This window comes from Drosophila hydei, unplaced genomic scaffold (assembly GCF_003285905.1).
Source record: "Drosophila hydei strain 15085-1641.00,03,60 unplaced genomic scaffold, DhydRS2 tig00000063-arrow-pilon, whole genome shotgun sequence".
In the NCBI taxonomy this organism is placed as follows: Eukaryota; Metazoa; Arthropoda; class Insecta; order Diptera; family Drosophilidae; genus Drosophila; species Drosophila hydei.
Genome location: NW_022045657.1, coordinates 1,797,266 through 1,822,904, shown reverse-complemented (window position 1 = coordinate 1,822,904; position 25,639 = coordinate 1,797,266). Strand labels below are relative to the sequence as shown.

Below are 25,639 nucleotides of genomic sequence, written 5' to 3'. Positions count from 1 at the left end.
CACACATCATGCCCAACATCTAATACAACTGTCAATAATGCGGGGTCTTTTTGATTCGGATTGCTGCAAATTGGTAGACAAGCTCATTAGACGGTCATCTAGGGATTAAATCTGTTGTAAATGTGCGGCTCAGCGTCTCCTAGTGTAATAATGCGTATTTCGCAAAAGCTGCTTAACATGCCATAGCCAACCAGAAGCGGCGCAGAAATCAGTCAGTCAGACAGACAGACAAATTAGTATGCACGAGGCCAGAAGAGAGACAGATGTTTTTTTTTTTGCTTTTTCTGTAAAGTTATGAGCTGGTGATTGACGGGCTGACTGAGTGACTGACTGGCTGACTAACACGAGCTGACAAATAAATGAGTTTGTTATCATAATCATAAAATGATGAGCGCGCGCTCTGCTTATGAATAGCATTAGGCGTACGAGCAAAGGGACGAGCGCGCGAGCTGTTCGCTAGTGAGCAGAGAAAATAATGTTAATCAGGTCATCTGTGATTTTTGATTCGGAAATTATGCAATCCATGGCACGTAGATGAGCGCGATGATGATGTTGTTGTAAGGTCTTCTTGATATTTGCAGCCCACACAACATTTGTCAATTTAAATGAGCCATAAGCACATTTCGCCAATTTTTATGATTAATTAAGTGTCTACATTAATTGCAGTCGAACATGAAGCAACAGCCCCCAGTCGCACAACATCTAAGCAACAAGCTGGCCGACGCTCCACCTCGCCCTGACACAGCCAGCCCCAACCCCAACTACCCCACCTCGTCGTCTCTATACTCTACAATGTTGCCCCAGCAATTTGCTGCCAGGTTGCGCGCATTCGCCAGAACAAATTGCAAAGCAATCGCTGCAGAATGCAAGAAAAAACCAAGAGAAGCCTATTTGCAGATTACTAGCGAATCGAGTATCACTGCCAGGGAAGTCATTTGGCAATACACTGAAAGAAACGCGTAAGAAAATAGAGAATATATGCCAAATTTCCAGAGTTGAGATATGGCCAAATTAATAAAATTGAAAAAAAAAACAAGTATTTGAAATAATCAAGCAGACAAGTATAAATATTTGCAATATTTTTTCTCTCAGTGTGCGACTCATATGTGATGCTCGTTATCCTTTACTAAATACTCGACGACGAGTATAAGTTGAGTTGATATTGGCAACTTTTTAAAGCCAAAAACTCAGTGGACTGTTGCTAACGTTAGCCAGGTTAACACACAGCACACCCAGCACACACTCATATCGCTTGCACAGCTTGCCGAGTGGTGGAAACTTTATTTCTGGTTACGTTTTATCAGACAGTTGTGGCCTTTGACTCTTAACCCTCTCCGGCTCCATCTCTCTCTCCAGCTGTCTCTGTTTGCTGGTCTGCAGCAAATGCAGTTTATTTTTGTGGCCAAACATTTTGGAGCTTAGCCAAATGTTGTTAACTTCATTAAATTGAAGATGGCTTTAAGGCATCGCCTTGACTGGGCTGAGCTTAATTAAGTGCAACATAATAAATCAAGAAATTTATGCGGCCACGTTCAAAGCTTATTAATAGGGTCGGCGCGAGTGTTGCGATCCAATGAGGCATTTGTTATGCCAGAAGGAAAAAAACAAACAGAAGACATACACAACAACAACAACAAAAACAAAAAGAAGCAGCACAATAAATAAACATGACAGATGAAACACAAGACAGGCGGCAGGCAGTAGCAGAAACAAATAGACAACAAAACAAAAAGCAAAACCATATTTTATTTACTCGTAATTTAATCATCATGATCAACATTATAAAATATCATTAGCAGGTCTAATTATTAGCAAGCCATAAATAACAGAAACTATAAAAATCATCTAGATTTTAGTTTTTTCCGTTCGCAAAGAACTCAGGATCTTTTCGAGTTAGAAAGCTAAAATTGTTGGCACATCTCATAAGAGGGGTGCGCTACAAGGTCTTATATCATTTGCAGTTTAGTTCGTTGAAATGGACGAAAGATGGGAGAAAAATGTGAATATGCATATGAAGAGTCTGTCATATGGTAAATATGTTGCTTTTTGGCACACAGGCAGCCGCATGAACATATCAATGCGAAATTCCTTATAGCGTAATTAATACGAATGCAATTTGTAAAAGGTTTCAGCGGCAGCCTAGTCCAACCGCAAAAAATAATAAATTGTTGAGCATTGACAAGAACGCATTCTCAAAGACTAAATGCACAACTGGCAGCTGCAGAGAGCGCCCAATAATTGGGTAAGGAATGTGTGCTGGGATAAGCAAAGAGCTTGCCATGGGTGGGTGGGGCATTCATGAATCAAAAGACAAGCCAAGAACATGCTCAAAGCTCATATAAATTATGACAATTATGATGGAGAGCGAGAGAGCGACTGTGGGGCCGATAGATCAAGAAACAGACAGAGAAAGCTAGAGCGAGAGAGGGAGAGTCCCAAGTCGAGTCATACGGAACGTTTGTCTATTATAATTAGCTACAAAATTTCATATGACTGCAATAAATGTTTCAATTATTTATAATCCCAACTATCAGTGTGTCTGAGTGTTTGTATATCTGTTGTGGTTAGCTAAGTCCCGCAGCACTTGCGAATGTCCCCATCTGTGGGTTATTGCGCATTAATTACACTCAACTACAAATTACTAATTACAATATGAAAGTTGCACAAAGTGTTTTGCAAATGAAAACAACTTACATTCAAATGGCACATAAATCATTTCAATTAATCCTGATATCTAAGCGAAAGAGACATATTAATGCGGGTTCGCTCCGCTTGAGACTGCGGCTGCGGCTGCGTCCATCTTGTAAGGTCACTTCACAGAGCTAATTAAACTGCCTTTAAAACTTTTAATGAGCAGCGATTTATTAAGTGCCTACCCCGGCCCCAGACCATCGAATGAGAAGTCTTTAAGATGCCCAGCAAAAATAAAAGAAACACTAACACTCAAATCTCTATCACCCCTCCCAGCTAACATATATCGATCCATTTGCGCCCAGCCATAAATAAATTGTGCATAATTTATCTTTCAACGGCATTTGTTTAACATAAATAAAACAAAATCGACAAATTATAGACACGTGATTACCCTGTAAATAAGTCCAATAGAGTTATTTGAAATTTAAATTTAAATCTGATTGGGAAATACTTATATAGAGTTGTCCCTATGGAGTTACTAAATTGGAACAGTTCGAAAATAATCATAAATATATTTATTTGATATATTAAGGCAAGAATTCGACAAGCTCTTAGTTCAGTCTCCATTCATTGCTATAGGGTATTGAAAAACATTAAAAGCCAAATTTAATGTGAATTTTAGAACAGAATTCTCAATTCGGCTCTAATGATGGCCAGACAGCAAATCAGTTAGATAGATAAATAGCTGGCTAGGTGAGAGGGGCGGCCCAGAGGAACAGACGAAGGGCGGTAATGGTAATGAGCTGTGCGTTGATTTGATGTGCCGCAACCCAAAACAAAGCAAATATTTGTTTATTGTTAGTTTTTTATACGCGTCTAAATCTACTGCCGCTGCTGCTGCTGCTGTTGCCTCAACTTTGTTGATTTACGCACAAATTACGCAAAAATTAAATTGCAATTAACTAGAAATTATATCAGTAATTTTGCATATGAAAGTCATAAACAAATAAGCAACATTAATTGCCCATCGGCAAACAAAGCAGACAAAACTGTTTAAATACCTCTGACGGCTTTTAATTTATGTAATTTGCTCATTTTAGCGAACTGGTTCAATTGAACGTCTGTTCAACGGCATTAATAATATGAAAATATTTCATAAATTAATTAAATTAGTTTAACTAGAAACTATTTAATTATACCAAATGACTAACTGTACATTTGTTACATGAATAACTGTTTCAGACTTGTGGCAATTAAACAACTGTTTAAGCAAAGTTAAGTTGATTGAACCCCTTCAATGGGCCATAAATGAATACTTTATAAATATCACTTGCAAGTCAAAAGTCAAACAATGAAAAGAAAACCAAAGAAAGTGCTGCTCGACTAGAAGATACCCTGAAGAGCTGATATTCCAATCAAGATTAGCTATAGTAAATTGCATAATTTAATATATTAAATTATCAATTTTTATTGATAACTTTAATGCAATGAGTTATTGACAAAAATATGATGCTTATGATATACACGAGTATAAGAATATTTAAGTTTCAAGCCTATAGCTTTTGTAGTTTACGAAATCACTGCGTTCAAAAGGTACGGAGATCACAGGGCTAAAGCGTCACAGCACATCGGCCCGATCACGAATATATACATATAATTTAACTCGTCTGTCACGCCTCCTTCTGCCTTTTACATGCATTTTCATTATAAACAATATGCACTGAGTTGAAATGCGTTGGCTGGCTGGTTGAACAGAAAATATGAATATTCATTTCTTCAGCTGTTCTCCGACTGCATCGAAAATATATTTTAAATTTGCAATATAAATGAGAACAGATTGTACTTACAACATAGTGAAAATATTGCGTACATATGTTAGCACACAACAAGTAAACAAGTCCGAAAAGCAAGAAGAAAAAAACGCGATGAGCATGGGATGGGAAAAGTTCTTGTTTTCTTTTGGCAGTTGTCGCACTTGCGAGAAGAGGAGGAAAAACTAAGCGCGAACAGCTGAGGCGCAACGAAAATGCTAATTAATGTGATTATGCTGCCATTTAAATTGTTAAACAATTGTTTAGCGATTAGTCAGGCGTCAAAAAGCGCAGAGACACGTTTACGTAGGGACAGGGGTAGGGACAGCGGTAGGGGCAGGGGCAGAGGGTCGGGCCGTTGCCTCACATGATGATTAATTGTTGTAAAAGTGCAGCAAGTGCGGCGCCAATTTGATGCCAAAAGTTTTGCCATCAAGCGAGTAGCAAAAATTACACATACGCCGCGCGTAGAAGGCAGACAGGCAGCAGCAGTTGCTTCCCCCGCCACTCGTGCTGCCGCTGAAGTAGCAAAGTTTAAAGCTTTTGACAAGCGTCGAGCTGCTGTTGAAAGTATGTGCCACAAGCTACGCACACCTGCACACACATTTCCACCTGGCGAACCCGTTAAACTGCCGCAGAATGTGCTTTTTTCGTCTTTTTTTTGGCTCTGCTTTGCTGATAAGCGTAGACAAGCGCCACGCCCATTTGCCCACACAGGAAGCCACCTAGTTGCCTGGCTAAACTGACAGCTATAGAGACATTAATGTGACGAGGGTTTATGGAGTCGGAGATGGAGTCGGAGGGGACCTGTGCCGAGGGTTACGGCTCGGGCTTTGCTCTCAACACGAAAAAGTTGCAGAAAATTACATCACGAGTTGAGCAAGGCGAAAAAAAAAAAACGAAAAAATGCAAGTTCTTTGCATCGTCGAAGATCGAATACTCTTGCAGTGAGAGTGTGCCGAAGTTTTTTATTTAGAATATATATCTATATATAGTAAGTTTGGGAAAACCTGTGAAGCTTGAAGAGTTTAGTCCATATATTAAAAAAGAAATATATAAGACATATATTTAAGCAAGAAAATAGTCAAAACAATATTATATATAATAAATTTTAGCTCGTATATTAAGCAGCTTCTATATCTATCTAACTTATTAGAAAATTGCTTAAAAAAACATTAAACAATATATCTGAATTTATAACGGAATCTGATTTGTTATCTCAAGCGTTGCATAGCTTCATATTAAATTATATTACACTCCCGTAGGGTATAGAAACAAAATCAGTTCATGTCTGTGGCTGTCGAAAAAAAAACTGGAAAGCTGAGGGCAAAAAAGGTGCTGAAATCTGTGCAGGCAACACACACAGACAGAGTGAGAGAGAGTGGCACAACCCTTCGCACAACAAAAATCTAACCCCTGTGGAGCTGTTTGCGCGTCGCGTATCACATGATACGAGTGGAACGTGTGGCCAAAGGGGCAAACGAGGCAACTGCCTTTCAAGCTTTACCCACTTTAAGTTGCACATCATATGCTCAAGATTTATACAGCATTACGTGTTCAGCGCTTGTACTAATAACAGCTACACTAAAACAGGTAGCTATCGTAAAAAGTAGAGAAATGCGTCTGATAAGCGACGACCGCATTGTTTGTTTTGAAATAAGTTTAAATTTTGATTAAGAAGATTACAAATACGCTCGACTTGAAGCGTTTAAACAGATTTATATTGGAATTAACAGCAACAAACATTAAAAAACTACTTATTAGAGCTAGAGGGCAAAAGAAGGGATTCCTATTGAGCTTAGTTCCTCAAAAGTTATTCTCTTTCATGATATATACTTCAATCCATACTCAGTCTAATATATGCAAAAAATTAAGTAAGAAAAGGCTAACTATTTATAGTTTATTTATCTAATACGATAGCGTCAATTAACTATAATAGAAACTATAAAATGTAACAATAAAATTATTTTATCTAAAATAAATATTGAATTACGCCCACATGTGTCAGAAGTATATAGATTGTTAAAGTTGTGGCCGTCTGTTCTTTGGGCTATGAGTAGAAAATTGGTGTAGAGTCAATATTGACGGCCCAATTAACTGCGACATTGCCGCAAAGATAAAGATAGCGTCGAACTGTAGGAAACCCACACACAAACTGAGGCGAACACTTGAAGTGCCGATAAGAATGTTTGTCATTTGGTGCGGGGGAAACTTCGCCCACTTTCCACTTGTTCGATGGGCAAAAGCAATGAAATTAACTTTTGCTGTTCGAGTCGAGATTTCCTTAACAACAAAATTTGTTGACTTTTTCTATGACGCCGATGGTTCAATTATTGATTTCGTTTTGTGTAGTGCACAATGAAAGGTAAATAGAAAACAGAACACCTCTATCTGCACGACATGAATAGTCTATAATTGATTTGTAGCCGGAAGAGCTCGCAGCAACAACTGAACTGACAATGGCAATCAATTTCCATTATTGTGAGGTTGGCTAATTGAAAGTTGTTGAGTCGAGTTCAGGTTGCACCGCAGGGTGCGCTATCGCAGATAGTAAACGCTTGATTTTGACACAAGTGCTCCGACTGTTGATCTGTCTATTCGTCCGACTGTCTGCATCGGCGTTACCATTTCCTGTAGTTATCGTACCCATATCAAATGTTTTTCCTTTTCATTTTTTTTCATTAAATTTTTTGTAATGGAAAACTTTGCCCCGACGCTCTATCATAAATAATTCAATTTTACAGCATACTTTTCGGTGGAAGTAAGAATTACAAGAACAAGAAGGGGACTCCCAACAAAAAAAAACACGACATAAAAGGGAAAGAGAAAGAAAACAAACCACAAAATGCGAGATGGCAAACGTAACAAACGCTAAAGTTCACACAGTTGCGCTTCACTACACAAATATATTAAATTTCGATTTGGGCGAACCGAACTCCGACTCCAAAGCCGACTTCGAATCCGAGTTCAGCTCGAACCCAAATCCGATACTGAATCCATGGGCACGTGCGTTAACCTTTGACATATGAGCTGGCTGGCAACCATCAAACATATTTTATGTATTAAGGATATGCGCGAAAGAGAGAGCCAAAGGACCCTTTTGCACACTGCCAGGCAGGACACAAAACGCCCACGCTTACATGCATATAAAAAATATATAAAAATATATATATACAAAAAATACAGTGGAGCTAGGGATGTTAAAAGGGGCGAAGGGGGTGTGGCAACAAGAAATCACGTTACACCACTGTCAAGCGACACCACATGAACAACACATAACCAGGAGAGAGAGAGAGAAAGAGAGGGGACGAGACACACGTCTCCATGTCTCTCTCTCTTTCTTTTGCACTCGCATCCGCTCTCTGGGGAAATCAAAACAGATCAAAATGTCATCTTTAAGAGCTTAAATTTGTATAAAATTGCCGCTCATAAAACCCAAAAGCTGAGCTAAGCAGCAGTTGTCGCACAAAGGTGTCCCACTGTCTGGCAACGCCCGCTCGCCGTTCAGCTCTATCAACATCGCCGGTCTGGCAAGGTGTCATAGCTTACAATAACAATATAAACACATGGTTTAGTATTCCTTCTCTTCACCTTTGTCAGTGGATTGCATTGTAAATGCTCTGCGAGCGAGCATCATAAAGCTCGAAGGGTTCACATTTGTGTTTCTTCTTGGCCAACATCTATGACGTGAAAGTGTCAAAAGTATGTTCCAAGCCTAAGACTATCAATAAGCCATGCCACTGTCAATACATATTTTAGAGAGTGAAAGGTCGTCAAGTGGAGATTAGGCTAAATGGAGCCGCATTGTTAAGCCTGATTGAATTGACGCTTACCAAATTAACATAGCTCAAAAAATTGATAAATTTAGAAAACACTCATAGCGCCATAATTCGAAAAACAAAGTATTATATTCCATATCTCTGCGCTCTATGCACAAGTTGTGAATTCAGCTTGCTATTGTCAGTCAACAATTTTACAAAATTTCCAAACAGTTTTGCTTCATATTCGATAAATTGCAGTGATTCTCAACCTCTCTCTCTCAATCAGTTTTGTCGCAAAGCTTAACCAGAGAGCAAGACCACAAACCAGAACTTTATTTGGCTAATACGTGGAGGCAGCTCTCAGAAAATCAAGAGAACTAAAACTATGTCTGCGCCATGTCGCAGCTAGCACAAAGCACAAAGCAAACACTACTCAAATCGATATCGAATCAAACTTTAAAGATAAAACCTTTTAAAAGCCATAAAAAGCAGTTCAACGTTTCATTCAATTGAGCTTGACTATAAAAGAGATAGAGATGGAGATGCAACGAGACAGAGAGTGAGAGAGTGGGTAGAGGAGTTAGCGGAATAGAGAGGGTCACGCAGACAAATTTATTTTTAAGCTAGAGAAATTTAAGACTAGACTCAATAAACACAACGTTGAATGGAATTGAATGAGTGAAATTTTAGATGTCTCCTTGTTGCGCCCACCCAGAACCAGTAAATCCATTTAGCATATGAACACGGACTCGAACCCGAGCACAAAGATGGAAGCTGCATCTGGTCTCAAGCATAATGAGTCAAAAGCAAATGCTTTGATTTTCAACAAGACGAGGCGACTGCAAATTGAAGGTTTTTCATTTCAGTTGAGTTGGAGTCTGGGCCGGACGCACGACTGCCTGAGTGTGAGGGTGACAAAACCTAATAAAATTTAATTAAACTCAATCAAAATCCATTTAAGGCGCACAAAAAGCAAACGGCAAATCAACCAACCAACAGACCCAGCTATTCATATGTGTCCCAAGCAAGTGGGTGTGATGCGAGCGACAGAGAGAGAGAGCAGCGTTGGACTGTGGGGGGGTATTATGAGTGGGGCTCTTGTGGGTGCATTTGCAAGTGGACCGCTTTAATTGAATTTTCAGTGCGATCTTTTAGCATCGTGAACTGCACAAAAACGGAAATGAAAATGATGTCATTTGTTTGTTTGACGGGATTTTTCTTTTCTGCCTTGACATTTTCATAAGCAAAACGAAATAAAAAAACAGAGTCGAGAGAAACAGAGCTGAAATTAATTGAAATACAGGCAAGCTGCACCTGTTGACGGACAAAAGCTGATTAGCTTGCAGCCGCCAAGCAGAATTCAATTAACAATTTCAATAAACGAAACGATTGCTCAGCCAATGCGAAAGTTTTTTATATACATGCAGTGTATACACAGAACAAAACAGGCAGTGACAAAGACTAATAATATTTTTAAATATATATTTAATCTCTGGAGTGCACCTATACTGAAGTAACAAAAATATTGAAATATGACTCAAGTGTAGATGATCTTCAAAATGCAACTTAGTTGAGTTCGAGTTGAGGGTTGGGAAAACATTTGGAAATCGGCTGCTGCAACTTAACCTACATTTTCTCCCAGTGTATCCTCTATGTGTGTGTGCATTCATAAATGGATGATTTCCACTGTCATGTAGTACAATAAGCTGCCCTCTGTCTGTGGATCTGTTTGTTTGCTTAATTTAATTTACCGAACACACAATGTTGAGGGATGTTGATGACGATGAGAACCGAACGAGGGGTGGCACACGAGAGTAGTGCGGGAGGGTGGGGGAGAGGCTGCAACTGCTGGGAGAGGTCAATTTACTTGTTACTCGCACAAATCAAAACGTTGTGAATGCAAATGTGGGTAAAGCGATTATGGAACATATATATATCTATATGTAAATGTCTATATATTACTTGAGTGGGAGCGTCCCTTACAAGTGACCGTTTGAATTATGACAGAATTATGTGGTGCAAGAGGAAGAGCTTGTCATTTCTATTGGCTAGCATTTGTGCCTGTTGTTCTATTCTAGTTTTAAGTAGCTCTCAAATTAGGCTATTCCAGCTACTACAATATTTTGTAAAATAATAAACAGCAGATCGAAAAAGACGCACACATGCCAAATATGCAGACTACAACTGTACACAGAACTATGTGTGTACAGTTATATTTGTGTGTATATATATATGCGTGTGTATATATCTATACATTCGTGTGTATATGAAATACCTCGATATTTATGTGTATATATAAGCTAGTCTCGCGTCTAGTCATTTTCAACAATGTGTAAATTGCTTTCCATGCATATTTTCATTTTTCCTACATCCCCTCTCTCTCTCTCTCTCTCTCCCTGACTCTCTATATCTCTATCTCTGTTTCCCCTCTCTCTCTTACTATTTTTTTTCGAAATTTTGTTTTTTTTTTCTCGTTAAAAACTAAAGATTTGGCGCAGCTCTCGCAAGCGTAGGAAAAATCATTTTTCCAAATTATAAAAATACATTTTTACCTCAGCGCAGCGGCAGCAACGTCGGCAGCGCTGTCAGCGTGCAGGTGTGCGCCAATATATTTTTAGTCAGCGTTGCTGTCGGCGTCGCAGCCGACGTCACAGTCGGTATGCTGCGCACCACTCGCCTCTTATTTGTTTGCTTGCTATCGAAATTTCAGCCATAGCAAAATATATTTTTCTATATTTTTTTTATTTTCTTGCTTTCGACTGTTTAGTGAGTAATTAACAAGCAAAGCAGAGCAAGGCACAAAAAGGCTAAAAACAGCCAGAAATGTATTGCAGCTTGCTGCTAGCTGAGCAGAGGGGGCTGCAGGTTGCGATTGCTTCTAGAGAGCTGCGTGCAGAACGAAACGCCATTTCACTTAACTAGACATTAATTATATGATTCAAGCCGGAGCGCAGCGCCGTATGAAGTACCAGAAAACGATATTGGGCCAACCGCAAACAACAACAATAAATATAAATAATAATTATGAATATAATAATGATAATAATTATGTACACACATGAAATTGCAGCTAAATTTAGCTCAAGGCAAGATTTCTTTTGCCGGCATGGTTTACCTGAACTTATTTATTTATTTATTTTTTCAGTTAATTTAGCTTTTTTGATTTTTGATCTTCTTGAAGAAACGGTAGCTCAAGAGATATGTAAATTTTTTATTATAGGAAATGTATTTTAATTGTGATGACAAATAAGATTTGCATACGTATCGAGCGGATATTTGGACTGCAATCGATATTATAAATGCAGAACAATAATTTCCTATTTTTTTAATAAATTATCATTTATGAATATTTAATAAACAATAAACGAGTAAGTGTGCAACTCAATTAAGGTTAATGCATATTAATGCAATTATTAAGCTCTCAATTAACTTGGCAATCGATTGTTGAAAGCTTTACCAAAACACAATGGAGCAATGTAGAAAAGATGCCGGAATAACTTTTGCCTTTCAAGTAGGTTTAACTGGGTTATTAGCTGTCAAAGAACTGAAGATCTCGGAATATAAAAAATAAATAAAATAATACATACAACGAAAAGCAAAAGTGAAATGTTTATAAGAAAAAACAAAACTAGTTTCATCATGAAATGACTTTTTTCTTTTTGCGGCTAATGGAACTAGTTCCGCTAACAACTGAGGTAAAAATACTTATGGGGAGGTTGGGGAAAAGTATTGGGTCGCGCCTCTAACATGGAAACTTACCTGTAAAACAAAAAATAGAGGGCAAAAAGGAAAACGCACATTAGATATTAAAAATTTACGTTAACACAGAAAAAAAAAGAAAAAAGAATGAAACAATATTTCGTAAGTTCAAAAATGTAATAAAAATAAGAAATTTATGAAGAATTTAGTAAGATATAAGCAGAGAGTAAGGGGAATATGGGAGCGAGCAGGGGAATGGCAACAACAACGGGCAGATAGACAAGTGCTGCAAGAATTTATGGCTATAAAAATGTTTATTGCTTGTGCTTTTACGCTACACACGAGCGGGGCAAGAAGCTCACTACAATTTGTGGCAGTCGCAGCAAGATCGATGCGTCTTTCGCTCCCTCTCTCGCTCCCTCATTGGTTACAAGTTTTTTTTTATTTGGGAAACATTTGCCAGGTAGTCCGAGGGGAGCTGCCGCCACTTTGCTGTCACTTTGAATAATGCGTCCCCTCATAAATTGGTTTTGCGTGTGAACTGTACAATTTCCCCCTTTTGCCCCTCTCCCTTTACCCGCAATGTATTCCTTTTTTTATCATGCATTTCTAATTAGCTGCCAGCTGTAAGGCCCCGAAATGTTCAGCACTTTCCATGAAAATCAAGCCGTCATTTGATGAAAGTATCCAAATGTAATGGGGTCACGTTCCAGCCGGAAAAAAAGTGCGAAAAATATGAGAGATACCGAAAAAATTCAGCAGTTCACGCAACACGGGTTAATCCGTCAAACGTTGATGACAACTGCTTCAACGTTTGGTATGAAGGCGCCAACAGCAAAGGGATTTCATGATACAAAAAATATATTGCCATAAAAAGCAAAAGAGTAGATCAAAGATGAGAGTAAGCTGAAGGTAACCAAAAACTAATAATGACATTAAAATTTCACAAATATAATTTTTTTCATATCTTAAAAGGTTCTCTTTAATCTATTGTTAGAAATACTAATTTTTTTTATAATCTCCAGGAATGTTTTTTCTTTTGTTGAAATCATTTTTGGAGCACAATTTGTTCTTAGACTCTTTATTACAATTGTTGTTGCTGGTGCATAAAGAGCTACTCGCTTAGCTGATGTACTTCCACTCGGTTAGGGCAGCAGCAGTAACAACAACAACTTGAAGCAATCTGCATCACATATATATGTGTATATATTTTTAATCAAAATTCTCTTAAATAATTAAAATGCAAATTGTGCGAGCACAAAAAAAATAACAAAAAAAATAAGAACAAACAAATGGCAGACGCTGGCGACAGACGATGACACGCAAGGACGACAAAGCAACAAAGGACAACAGCCACAAGCCGAATGATATGACAACAGAGCAGTAGCAGCAGCAACAGCAACAACAACAACAAACTGAACATCAAGAGCTTCATATAATAATAATCATGTTGCTGCCGCTGTGGATGATAATGATATTTCCAGTTGAGGACGACGACTTTGACAGTTCTTTGTGGTCTTTCGCTCAGCGCCCGATAAGAAGGGAGAACGATACAATAACAATAAACACAGCAACAGTTGCCTCGAAGTGTTAACGATTATGGTGCTGCTGTTGCTGTTGAAGACGATGATGATTTCACGCAGTGTGTGGCAAGTCAAAGGCAGCAAGCGTAATCGAAACAACAAGGCTTAAATGTCCATGCAGGCATACAGCCATATATTACTATTATTATTATATTTTTAAATAATATTTTACCAAAAAATAAAATATTTCTAACACAAATATATCACATGGCAGCTTTCTAAGCCTCAGTCATAGTCCATTCAGCCGCAGCGCCTGGTAATGAAGTTTGTCCCCACTCACTCACACACACACACCCACTCACTCACACATACACACACACACTCACACGTGTTAAGTTCATGACACAAGCTTTGCATGCACAAAAAGGGTTGAAACTGCGTTGCGAACCCCTTTCACTCACACGCAGGAGTAAAAGCATAAGCCAAGTGCGAGCGGCACGTGCACCTCTCCCTCTCCCTCTCCCGCCACCACTTCCACCATCCCTTTTTCACTCGCTACCTCTGCTTACCCAGTCGATAAGGTCTGTGAATGTTGTGTTCATTAAGCTGCTTATTATGTTTGCACTTAAAAATTCATATGTGACTATGGCAACAAATTGCGTGTGTTCTGTAAATTTTTAGTTACTGCTGCTGCTGTTGCTGCCTCATTCACTGCCTCGCACTGTCTCTCTCTCTCACTGTCGTTTCGTGCATCCTTTAGAGTTGATATTATTAGCATAGGTACTTAAGGGCGCTCGCTGGGCTACAAGAATTTGAAAATGTAATTAGGACAATGGGACACATGCCACATTTTTATAGTTATTCTGTGTTGTAATAAGGGTTTTAATTTTCTCGTTGTTCTTCGTGCTGCTCTTCTTCCACTTGCGCTCAGCTCAAAATGCAATTAAGTATACGCCATGTGGTGACCGCCCAACCGCCCGACTGCTCGCACATCATTTTATTACATTACAAAGCTCACTTTTTTATATAAATATTAAATTAAGCCCATGAAATTTACATTCTCACATTTATCAGGTCACAGGGCTTAGGGTTAGAAGCGGGAGTGACTTGTGCACTGAAATGTTTGCGGTTAGTTGTAAAAGACGCTGCCTAACACAAATCGCAAAGCTGTCGACCGCAAAACATTTCATTAGTCTTATCAAATGGCTCAGCCAGCAGAGAGAAGCTCTTACGGCTAACTGAAACCTTAAATTAGTCGAGTTCCTTAGATTTATGAAATTTTCTTTTATACTATTTGGCATAGGCAGCCATAGAAGGCAGTTATTGTTATCGATAACTTGACAGCTTTCATAGAAACTGAGGGTAACAAGAAGCCACAAAGGCGGCTATGTTAGCTTCATCCACTATAGCCAGCGAACTGGGTTGCCTAACTAGACAGAGCCGACTTGATTGGGTTGCTAATTCAATCAGAAGCATTAACAGCTGTTCATAATTTAGTTCAGTAACAGCAACATGTTACTTAAACATTCTCATTTAAAACTTAACAGAAATTGATAGTCTCTCACTCCTGAACTCATTTCCTTTACCTTCTTCTACCTCTGCTCGTCCATAAATCACCAACAATTTTCCAGTACATGGCTGACTGAGGCAGCAGAAGTGGCAGTTGCGTCAAAGAAGCGCCTTCGCCTTCGAATAGGCGAGAAAAACAAAAGAGAAAAGCAAAAAGAATGCGAAGTCGCAAAAATGATAAGCATAATAATGTAAATGCTCATAACTGCGGAATACCGGAATGGAACAAATGGCAACCATTGAGTGGAATGTGTATTTAAAGTCTGGCAAACAACACAAAGGACGCGGGCGCAGCTGCTGAGGGTTGTCTGAGAGACACCAAAACACAGGCAACAACAGAGGCGACTACAGAACTGAGAAGATGCTGAGTGAGAGAGAGAGAAAGAGAGAGTGGAAAGTCGAAAACAGAGAGTATAAAAGACTAGACGTGGCTAGGGCGAGGCTTGGTAGGGCGAGGTTTATTTAAGCGAAAATGTAATTTTATGCTTTTTAATTGAGCGAATATGCGTGTAGCATGTGCAGCGCGAAATGCTGATGACATTGTGGGGGAGTGGCGGGGCATCGGGCGAGCTAAGAGTGTTTGTTTATGCCGGCCAATGAAAGGGGTGGGGTAGCGCTGCGGCAGGGCGTCAAGTTGATGAGTTTGCAATGCATTCAAGCGTCAACATGAATACAAAGTAAGCAGCACAGGACTCGGGAGCTCAGAGCTGATGCCAACCTGCTGATGTTGCAGCTGATGCTGCACATTAACTGGCCAACGATAAAGGACACTGGGGGCGGGCTAGCGGGGCGGCTGGGTGCTAATGTATTTAAGCAACTAAAAGTAGCTGAGACAGCAGATGGGTGTATGGGGCAAGGAATGACAGTGGGAGCTGGCGCACTTTGTTGCCCTGGACGCTGCCTGATGAAAAGCAATAAAAATGCAACATTATTAATCATCATCAATCAATGTCATCCATCAAAAATGCGGCAAGTCGAGGCGACGCATCGTTTATGAAGCGCCCTTTGTTCCGCTTCGACGGTGTTGCTCCTGCTGCTGCTGCTGCTGATGCTCTTATTCTTGTTCTTTCTGCTTGCTCTGCTCGGTCCCATTATCATCAGCAACGGCTTTTTCTACATCTAGTTCCGCCCTTAGGCACGTCTGCCAGACGGACTGGAGACAAAGCTGAGTGAGTGTCAGGCCAGCGGAAGAGATGGAGCCGTCCTGACGGTGAAGGGCGTGTGACACTTTAATAGTTCCTAAAACACTGCACGAGAAACATTGAAAGTGTGCAAGGTAAGGCCTTAAAAGGGTTTATAACAGATGTGGCAAAATCAGTTATTAACATTGTCTGTTATTAACACAAGCTGCTCAGTTTAACAGTTCTTCCTCAACATAAAAGAAGTCATTCACTCCACTTTGCTGATCACATTTCAAGTGAGTCTTTATTAGCGATCTGTGCCGTAGTATCTATATCCGTTTTTGTTCTTGAATCTTTATTGGCTCACATTAAGCAGCCCATTAAAGTCTCATTTATCAACGACAGACCACTCAATAAAATGAATCAATTTACAAACATGAATTTCATGTTGTCATCGTAATATATCAACGAAACACTTTTGCACATTCGAAAAACAAAAGTTTTACTTAATACAGCGACGCAGCAGACCGCATTTTGTTGTGCTGAACTTGACCCTAGCTATAAACATTTCAGATTATCAAGAGGTCTTAGATTTTATCGAAGGTGCTTAAAAGTATTTTGCGTCTTAGCGTCTTTTCTAGTATTTCACTAATCAAGTTTCAATTTTAATTCCACTTCCACTTCCAAATCCAACTCATGCATATGGATGAAAATGCGGCTGAGGCTAGCAAAAAGATTTGCCATACTATATGCGGACCCTATAAATAGTACCCGAGTGTTCCAATAAACTATTAAAAAGTCACAAAAGGTGCCGCTGCTGTGCAGAAGTTTGTAACAAGTTTTGTAACCGAAACGAAAACCGAAAAAAAGTAAACAGAACTGAAAATGCAGTAACTGTAAATTTGTTGCCAAGAAAAATAAAAACAAAAGAAGCAAAAGAACGAAGCAGCCAAAGAACAAGACACGACACGAATTGGGCAACTGGAAAGCACTAAGAGCAGAGACTCCACAGGGGGAACACGACTGAGCAGGGCAGGGCTAGGCAGCAGGCAGCTAGGTAAAGTAGGTAGCTGACTGAGAGACGAGTACTTCAAGCATTTTGTATGTCAATTGCTATTCAAGAAGTCACGACACGAAAGAAGAAACAGACCAACAAGAAGCCCAGCTCAAAGATGGATAGATAGCAGGCAGTAGTGGGTGCTGCTGAGAGCGTGAGGAAGAGCAAGAGAGAGGTAGAGAGAGGAACAAAATGCCCCAAAGTTTATAAGCAGTTTTTTTTTTTTGGAAGTCAAAAAGTTTTCAAAGCAGATGCCGGTGCTTGCAAGGGAGAAGCAGAAGCAACGGTAACTCAGTTTGTTAATTAAATTCACGTTGGCGCCAAAGAAAAACAAACGAAATGTGCACACACATATATATAAATATGTAAATAAAAGAGCTGATAAATTCAAATATACAAGTAACGTAAAAGGTGTCATGATGTAACAAAATCTTCGCAGAGCGTGTGCCAAGTTCGAAAAGGTGAGACAAGTACATACAGGTGAGCTATGATCTTTGGCACTCTGCGCCAGGGTTTCGAGCAGCTCATGTGGTAATTAACACAATTACAATTATTATGCGCTGCGCTCTTTTGCTGGATTGTTCAAGTTTACATTGTGTTTTCTTTTCCGCTTTGTTCTTTGAGCCTTTCTTTCGCTTGGACATTGACTCGCTTGGCCAAGTTCATTGACTTTGCGTTCTGTTTTTTCTTTCTTTCTGTTTCTTTCGTTTAGTGTTTTGTTGCATTTCGACTTTCATTTAGTTGCTATTTAGTGCTCATATTTATTGATTGCCTTCCAAATTTCTATACCTTTCTAAAGTGACAGGCAGCTAATGTGATTGGCCATAGACTTTTGAGGCGTTTCAACTATTGACACTAATCAAGTATTGCAAAAAAGTGAGTGAATGACCTTCTCATTTGGAGATTGTAAAAGGTTTTTAATTGCACCGGACGTGCTCCAATGTTTTTACCAGTTTGCCATAGAAAACTATTTCATTTCAATTCAAAATTTTAATTAATTGCTTTGCGTATAAAAACTATAGTTTCAAATCCATTTCGTCTTTCACTGAAACTATCGTTTCAATTATATCTTGTTTCACGCTAGGCTAGACTTCTCTTCTGATTTATATATAAGTTTGTCTTTAATTCCATTTCATCTCACACTAGGCTAGTCTTCACTTTCCATTTATACAATTTTTCATTCGCTTAGATTAGCTCGAGATGACTTTAAATTTCTTTGAGTTTGACTGGAGTTGTCCCTAATTTTTTCCCACATTATTTCCACAATAAAATCTAGGCTAGTCTGAACACACGTACTTTCCTTGCCAAGCCAACAAGCTTCTTCAAAAAAAAAAAACTCTTTGTTCATTAGTTCGCACAGTTCTCATCATTCATTAGCTGCACGTTTCTAAAGAGCGAAGTAAAAACCTGACTCATAGTTTTCGCTTGCCCAGCCCAAAGCTGACGAAGAAAGCAACAAAGCGCAAACATTTGGGAGAGAGAAAAAAATCTAAAACCCAAACAAAAGGGCGAAGAAACCGCAACACAACAGAATAAATTACAAGCGAAACATAAACAAACGTTAACCCAGTTTTAATTAATGTCACGTCGAATGAAACTTATTTAACACTTAGCCAGGCGAATATTTCAGTTTAATTATGAAAAATAGTTTCTTGAATTCGAGTAATATTTTAAAGAATTTATTTTCATATTTAGTTTTGGCAACACTTGTTCGGCGATCTGTCAAGAAAGCAGCCACGTTGATTGACTGTCTCGACAGATCCCGCGGAACTCACCTCAGCAGGCGGCTAGCATGGATAAAAGCTGAAAACAAGTTGCCAAAGACGCCCACCAGCTGACCGAGATGTGGACGGAGAAGCAGCGCGAGCGAGTGCGGCGAGCAGGCTTCAGAATGGGTCACATCGCTACCTGGTGAAAATTCCAAAAGCCAGCGCAAAATATTGTCTGCTAAATGAGCGACACTTATTTATGTAGCTTTTCATTTATCTTTTTTAAGTTTTCTTGTTTTTCTTTTCATTCTGCCGTCGCGCTGCTTTTCACACTCGCCTGTTGACACTTGGTTGATAAATCTGTTTTTAGCTTTTTGGGGCTGGGGCTGGGACAGCTGCGGGTTTAGACGGCCGCAGAGCAGGCCGATACTTGGTCATATGTCAAATGGATTTGTTGCCCATTCTTGGGGCAAAGTGTGTGACTAACACGCAGATGAAAGAAAATTGCAGCAAACTACTAAATCTAATAATCCAATGAAAAATATAAGCTATAAAGACTTGATTAAGAATTGTTCTAGAAATATAAAATAGAAGTGAATAAATGAATAGGAATTGAAATTGAATTGAATAGATATAAAAAAAACATTTTCAATAGACTTAAGCTGCTTTAAACAGCCACTAGACGAGTGTATTATATTACCAAATGGCATAATTATTTTCAAGTAAATAATAAAACTTTCTTCAATTTTATTATATTTCAATGTGAAATTCTGTTTTAAACTTCGCTATGGATGCTTGCTGTAAAACAATCTCAAAATCTTAATTCATTTGATCCACTACGGGATGATCCATTTGATTTTCAGTTGCTGTTTTGACTGACGTTTTCAATTTGCGCTAACTTCGGCGGCAGGTCAAAATTTTTCCAGGTCGAAAAGGCTTAACAGGAGAAAAAGAATTTGTATAAAACGCTGCGGCCACAAAAAAAAAAAAAAAACAAATAAAAGCGAGCCAGACAAAAAAGCCCAAGTGACGCCTTTCTTAAGGGATTAAGGTCAAACGCGTTACACCAAAACCAAAACCAAAACAGCAAGCGACAATACAGGTAATATAAACAGGCAGCAGATTTGCAGCAGCAGCAGCGGCAGCATCAGCAGCAACCGCAAAAAGCACAAATCCATGAAAAACAGCAGCAACACAAATATAAAACCTCAAACCGAGCCGAGAACGTTGGCACAAGTAACGGTAAAGAGAGTCCAAGAATTGGGTCAGGCAGAGCGAAATGTGCAACGCAAATAATTGGCCAAGAGCGAGAGAGATAGCGGAAGCGAGAGCAGTTGGCTTTAATGAAAAGAAAGTTAAGAACAAACAGCGTTAACAACTTCTTCGACTTGCTTTACCGTTATGTTGACCGCCACAGTTAACGGCGCTGTCGTAGAACGTTAACCCCTACCCCTACCCCCTACACCTACCCCTTGCCCGTCACTTGCCCATCAAGTGCCATCACAACCGGTTACAATTCGCCACAGAACGTTTCTTCAGCATTGACACGCATTTCGCAACAACAAAAAAAAAATGATATCTCTGAGGTTTCCTTCGGGTTCTGTGTGGAAGAAAACTGGTTTTCAATCAGTTTCCAGATCGAAGGCTTTCTAAAAGAAGAAGTCAACACTAGAAACGAGTCGAAATACAGCTCGCATGCGCCCACCATCACTCAAACAAGTCAATTTATGCAATAATTTTATCAATCGAAATTCCAAATTGAATTGAATTTGGCTCACTGAGCTGTCAATCTTTCGGTTATTAGCCAACGTTAACGCTCGTTAATTGCATAAAGCCTCGTGTTCTCCTCTGCAATAAAACCGAAAACAGGAAATTGCTCAAAACTTTATAAGCAAAAAAATAAGCAAATAAAAAAAATATTAAATGCAAAATCAAAATACAACAAAACCAACAAAAAGCGAACTTCAACACTTCCGTTTGGTTGCCTAAAACAAGTGTTTCAAATATTTCGCTGCAGTTCGTTTAGCTGTGCTTCTTCTTCTTTGTGGCTGGTATTTCACTTTTCGCTTTTATTTTTATTTATTTCGATCGCAACTTTAATTCAATCTCATTCGATTAGCGCACGAGCAACAAATCTAGAAGAGGAAGAACCAACGTTGCGATACTAATTAAAATGCAAAATAAAATCTGCGAGTGGCGCAACAAAAGTTGAATCACATCTGCAACACTCAAGTCATCAGCTTCAATTGGACATTTCTATTGCCTTTTCAGCACAATTTTTCAATAGACTTTTTAATTGTATTTCAATTGATATCTTCAATGAATTATGACAGCTTACTTTCGCCATTGACTATTCGGCAAACACTTTCCAAATGAGTTACAATACTGATGAACCGCTGAAAGGCTTATGATCTACAAGTAATTGCTATTTTTTCCTTTTCAATTAACCGTGTCGAACTCACTTTTAATTTAAGTTCTCAATTAACGTTTCATTCATTTGATTGCATTATATTGTTTCGATCTATTCAATTTTCACTTCATACCTTCCCCACATTGATGCTTAATATTTCCATGCAATCTCTTGCAATACTATTTTAATCGCTTACTTCTTAAGCAAACCTCTTCGCATTTGTCAATTTCTCTTAGGTTTGCTATTTTGGCTTTAGTTTATGATCTTGACATTTTCCTTACTGGTAGAACTTGCTATGCAGACAGATTAGAGATTTCGAACTCGTATAGGAAGGGGGACCTAGAGCCAATCCGACTAGACCAGTCTCAATTCGGTTAATTAATTTGTTTTATGACATTTTTTTGGTTGAAGTTCGTATTTGTTCGTATTTCTATGGTTTGCCAAGCCAAGCTCTGGAATGTCTAAGCGCATCGTTTGACATTTTAATTTAATTATTCGTTGTTGTCAGAATATGTCGAATTTATTATTTTTTATTTAGATGAGTTATATATATATATATTATAATTTTTGTTTGCATGTGAAAAGCAACAAAAATTCTTAGACAAAAGCTGTCAGACCTGTTTCAAAAATAAGCAAAATTGCGAATATAATATAAGTCTTATATTATATGTTATAATTAAATTAGTAACTTGGTTTAATGGCCCTAAAATCACTGTTCATACATTTATCTAAGGATTATTTAAATCATATATTATTTTATTTTATCTAATACAATCGATAGACATATATATATATATATAGATACCATGTTACTCATGACTAAAATCTAATCTAATAAATTCTTCACTTTACTAGCGTTCTTCAAAATAAACGCAATCCGAAATAGCCAAGCCGATGAGTAACACAGACAAATGTATATTAATAAATAGCAGCTCATATATATACATATATATAAAGACCTGATTTGTTGATTTCGGTAATCAAGGCGAGTGACTAATTAATGCCCAAGATAATTTATGGCACAACTCTGCTCTGCTATCTCAGATCGACTACTTCAACTACCTGCCAGCCTCTAATTGTTTTGTTTTTTTTTTTTTTGAGTGTTTTTAATGGACTGCCAGCTGAAATAAAGTGTTATTCAAGCAGAATGGTTTTCTAATAGCCTATTTGAATGGTGCGCCCCCACTTTGACCTAGTGACGCAAACGGATGGCCATTTAGAGATTTGTTTAGTGCTCTAAATAACCAACACGATTTTCATTATTATATAACACAGAATGTGCGGGGAAAGTATATAAAGCATGGAGCCATGTGCGAAAATTCATGCACTCGATTTACCAACAACAATAGCCTCCATTAACTGCGTGTGTTTGGATAAAGAGTGTGAAGGAATCTAAATATAAAGATATGTTGTGTAAACACAAATATCTTTGGCTCGTAGCGATCGCCTTATGCTAGTTACGTACATTGTCACCTACCTGCAAAGACACAGAGAAAGAGAGAGGGAGAAAAAAGGATTAGATATATATATTTATGTTTGGATATCATCAATAAAAGTCTTCGCAATTTATGAAAATATATAAAAAATATGTTAAAAAAGTTTATGGAAAATCAGGAAATTCGGTCGGGAAAAATAAAATTCAAGATTTAACAGCAAAAAATTCACATTGGCTTCGATTTTATAGCTAGCTACAGTCTATAGCCAGCTTTTCTAACTCTTTTCCAAGATTTTTGTTTAAAGCTGGCTTATGAAACGCATTTGGCTAGCAGTCTTATTAATTTGGAAGCCATTGTCGACAGCTACCCGATGATAGACAGTCTCTTTGTGGCAAACAAAGGCTATTACTATGCCTTGACTATGGCTATGGCTACGACTATGGCTTTGGCTTTCGGCTGTCGGCGAGAGCCTGGCAAACTAGTTAAGCCACAGGGGATGACCGAAAAATCCGCATCAAAAGCGCTGTTCATAAATCACGAGGCCTCTTTTCAAAAACAAAGGCCAACAACTGCGACACAGAAACCAAAACAGGGCATCAAAAGCGTTGGGAGGGGGCTTGGAGGGGGTCGTCCATGGGGCGTTATATCATGCAGCGGGTCACTTGCTGTTCGCGACGCGTAGTCTCATAAATATTGACGCGATTCGTGCGCCGAAAATTGTCACTCGCGGTTTTTTGCCGTTGTTGGGTTATTAAAAAATTCATGGCTTGTAAAATGCAGAAAATCCAGGAATATCAAATATTTAAAATGTCTATAAAAGACAAGAAAGAGGAGAGACAAAGCCAGGCCAATTGGCTGGCTGGCAGGCCAGGCAAAGCGGCTTAAACACACACAAACGCACACACAGATTTCAGGCCGCTGGCATTTTGACCACAAAGTTCGACTAGGGTGGTAGGATTTTGGGGAGTTTTAAAGGGTTTTTTTCGGAACATTGGACTGTTCCGTTTTCATTGCCTGCGTTTGACTGGCGGCCACTCTAAAAATATCATTTACATATATACAGGGCACATCCTCCTTGGCGCCTCCAGCTCACGCTCTCTTCCCAACTTCAAATATTCAGTAAAAGATCTTTATACACCACCCGAAACCCTAACAAAAAAATAAAGGTCGCACTTTTCCCAGCTCAATTCGGTTGTTCTCTATATTTTTTTATTCATGTGTCGCACATTTTCTGTTTTTTATTTATTTATGCCTCGACTGCTGTCGTTGACGCTGACCATGCGTTGCCCCAAGCGCCCGCCACGCCTAGTACCACTCCCACTGCAACCCTTTTGAACCCTTTGATTTCTGGCATTTCACTTTTGCTGAATTTAACGCGAAAATTAAATTAAATTAAATATAATTTTCATGCTGCAACCGTGGTACATCCCAAGCAACTTTTATTTATATTTCATTTACTTTAGCTTGCAACAATTTATATTAAAATTTTCACATATTTCGTTTTGATCGCCTCTTTCTTTTTTTTTTTTTTTTGCTATACAAATTTAAGCAATTTTTATTTTTAACTTCAAAGCGCAGAGTTCACATGTTTTTAAAGGGATTTTCGATTCGTAATTTGTGTTTATTTTGGCGCAAATATATAGTAACAGACATCAATAACAACAAGAACAAGAACACCTTATGGCACGTCTGCGAGCTTTTCTCTTCGTTTTCTTGTTGTTTTTTCTGTTTCGTTTTTTTTTTTGGTTTTGTTTATGTTTTAATTACGTTTATGCGGTTGATTTATGTTGATGCAAAGGGAACTTCTCTGGCTGGCCATAAGTTGCCAGCTGTCTGCATTAGTGTGTGTGTGGGTGGCTGTATCTGGCCCAATGTTTAGCTAATGGCCAGGGCCAAGCACTTGGCATTGAACAGCTAATCGAAACGGAAATATTGCAGCTAAAGAGAGGGTTGATCGAAATCAAACTGAGAGCTTAAGGGTTGCTTGCTATAGCTTATGGAACTATGGCAATATGAAAGGAATTTTGAATTAAGCAATATGCTTTCACAGTTTGTTTGCTGTATAATATGACAGTGAGGTTATATTTAAATTTATATAAGTCCTTCAGTACCGAGTTAGCAGTTGGATGTACAGTAAAGTAATTAGACATTTCGCAGCTCAATAACAATCTATAATAATACCAGCTTTACTATAGAGTATTTGCTCGTTCTAGGTAGTTATTTGACTTTCATTTATTTGTTTACACATTATGCAGGCTTCTTAAGTACTCTTTGTAATATTTTCCACTCTTTACCTTTGGCCCGCATCACGACTATGTATTTGCTGTACCGCCTCGAGCATATGCGCCTTTCGCCCGTTGGCATGATAAATGACTGGCATACATTCTATATGACCGAAACAGTCATCCATCTATTCAAAGCAACTATCTAACCCCAGAATCTATCTAACCATCTATCTATCTAACTTTGGCGTGTTCGCCTCCTTTTGTATCTCTAGTTCTATTTTCTTTTTTTTGGTTTGTTTTGGTGGCCAACAATATGGCAAATATGGCAACAGAGTCTATTCAATACAGAGTCACTCTTTCTCTTTGCTCATCTCTCTCTCCCTGTTGCTCCCTTTGTCTCTGTCCAGTTGGGAGCTTCTATCTAATATGACCATCGAAAACTTTTGTTGCCATTGTCGTTGTTGTTGTTGTTATTGCAACTTGTCAGTTTCGGCGCAAAGACCATCAATTTACTTAGCTTTATTATGTGCACACGCAGCGGGAAGTATTCCCCATGAATTTAGGGAGGCGTGGGGCAAGGGCAGGCTCCATTCTCTATTTGGCGATTTGGCCCTTTTGTTTACGCTTTGCACGCAATGCATAAAAGCGAAAAAAAAACCAGCGAGTGAATATATATCAGAAAAT

The 25,639-nt window shown here is 38.7% G+C and overlaps 1 protein-coding gene across 4 annotated transcripts in view; it reads right to left on the bottom strand.

The window, feature by feature from the left end:
• LOC111593611 (maternal protein pumilio) overlaps positions 1-25,639 on the bottom strand; it is a 97,021-nt gene that overhangs the window by 55,125 nt on the left and 16,257 nt on the right. For 2 of the 4 annotated variants that reach the window (XM_023306478.2, XM_023306480.2), the window contains exon 2: positions 22,760-22,771. The exons of the other annotated variants lie outside the window; for them this stretch is intronic. In XM_023306478.2, the coding sequence (XP_023162246.2) occupies positions 22,760-22,771 (12 nt within the window). The remainder of the gene's footprint in view (positions 1-22,759; positions 22,772-25,639) is intronic. 4 annotated transcript variants of the gene reach the window in all.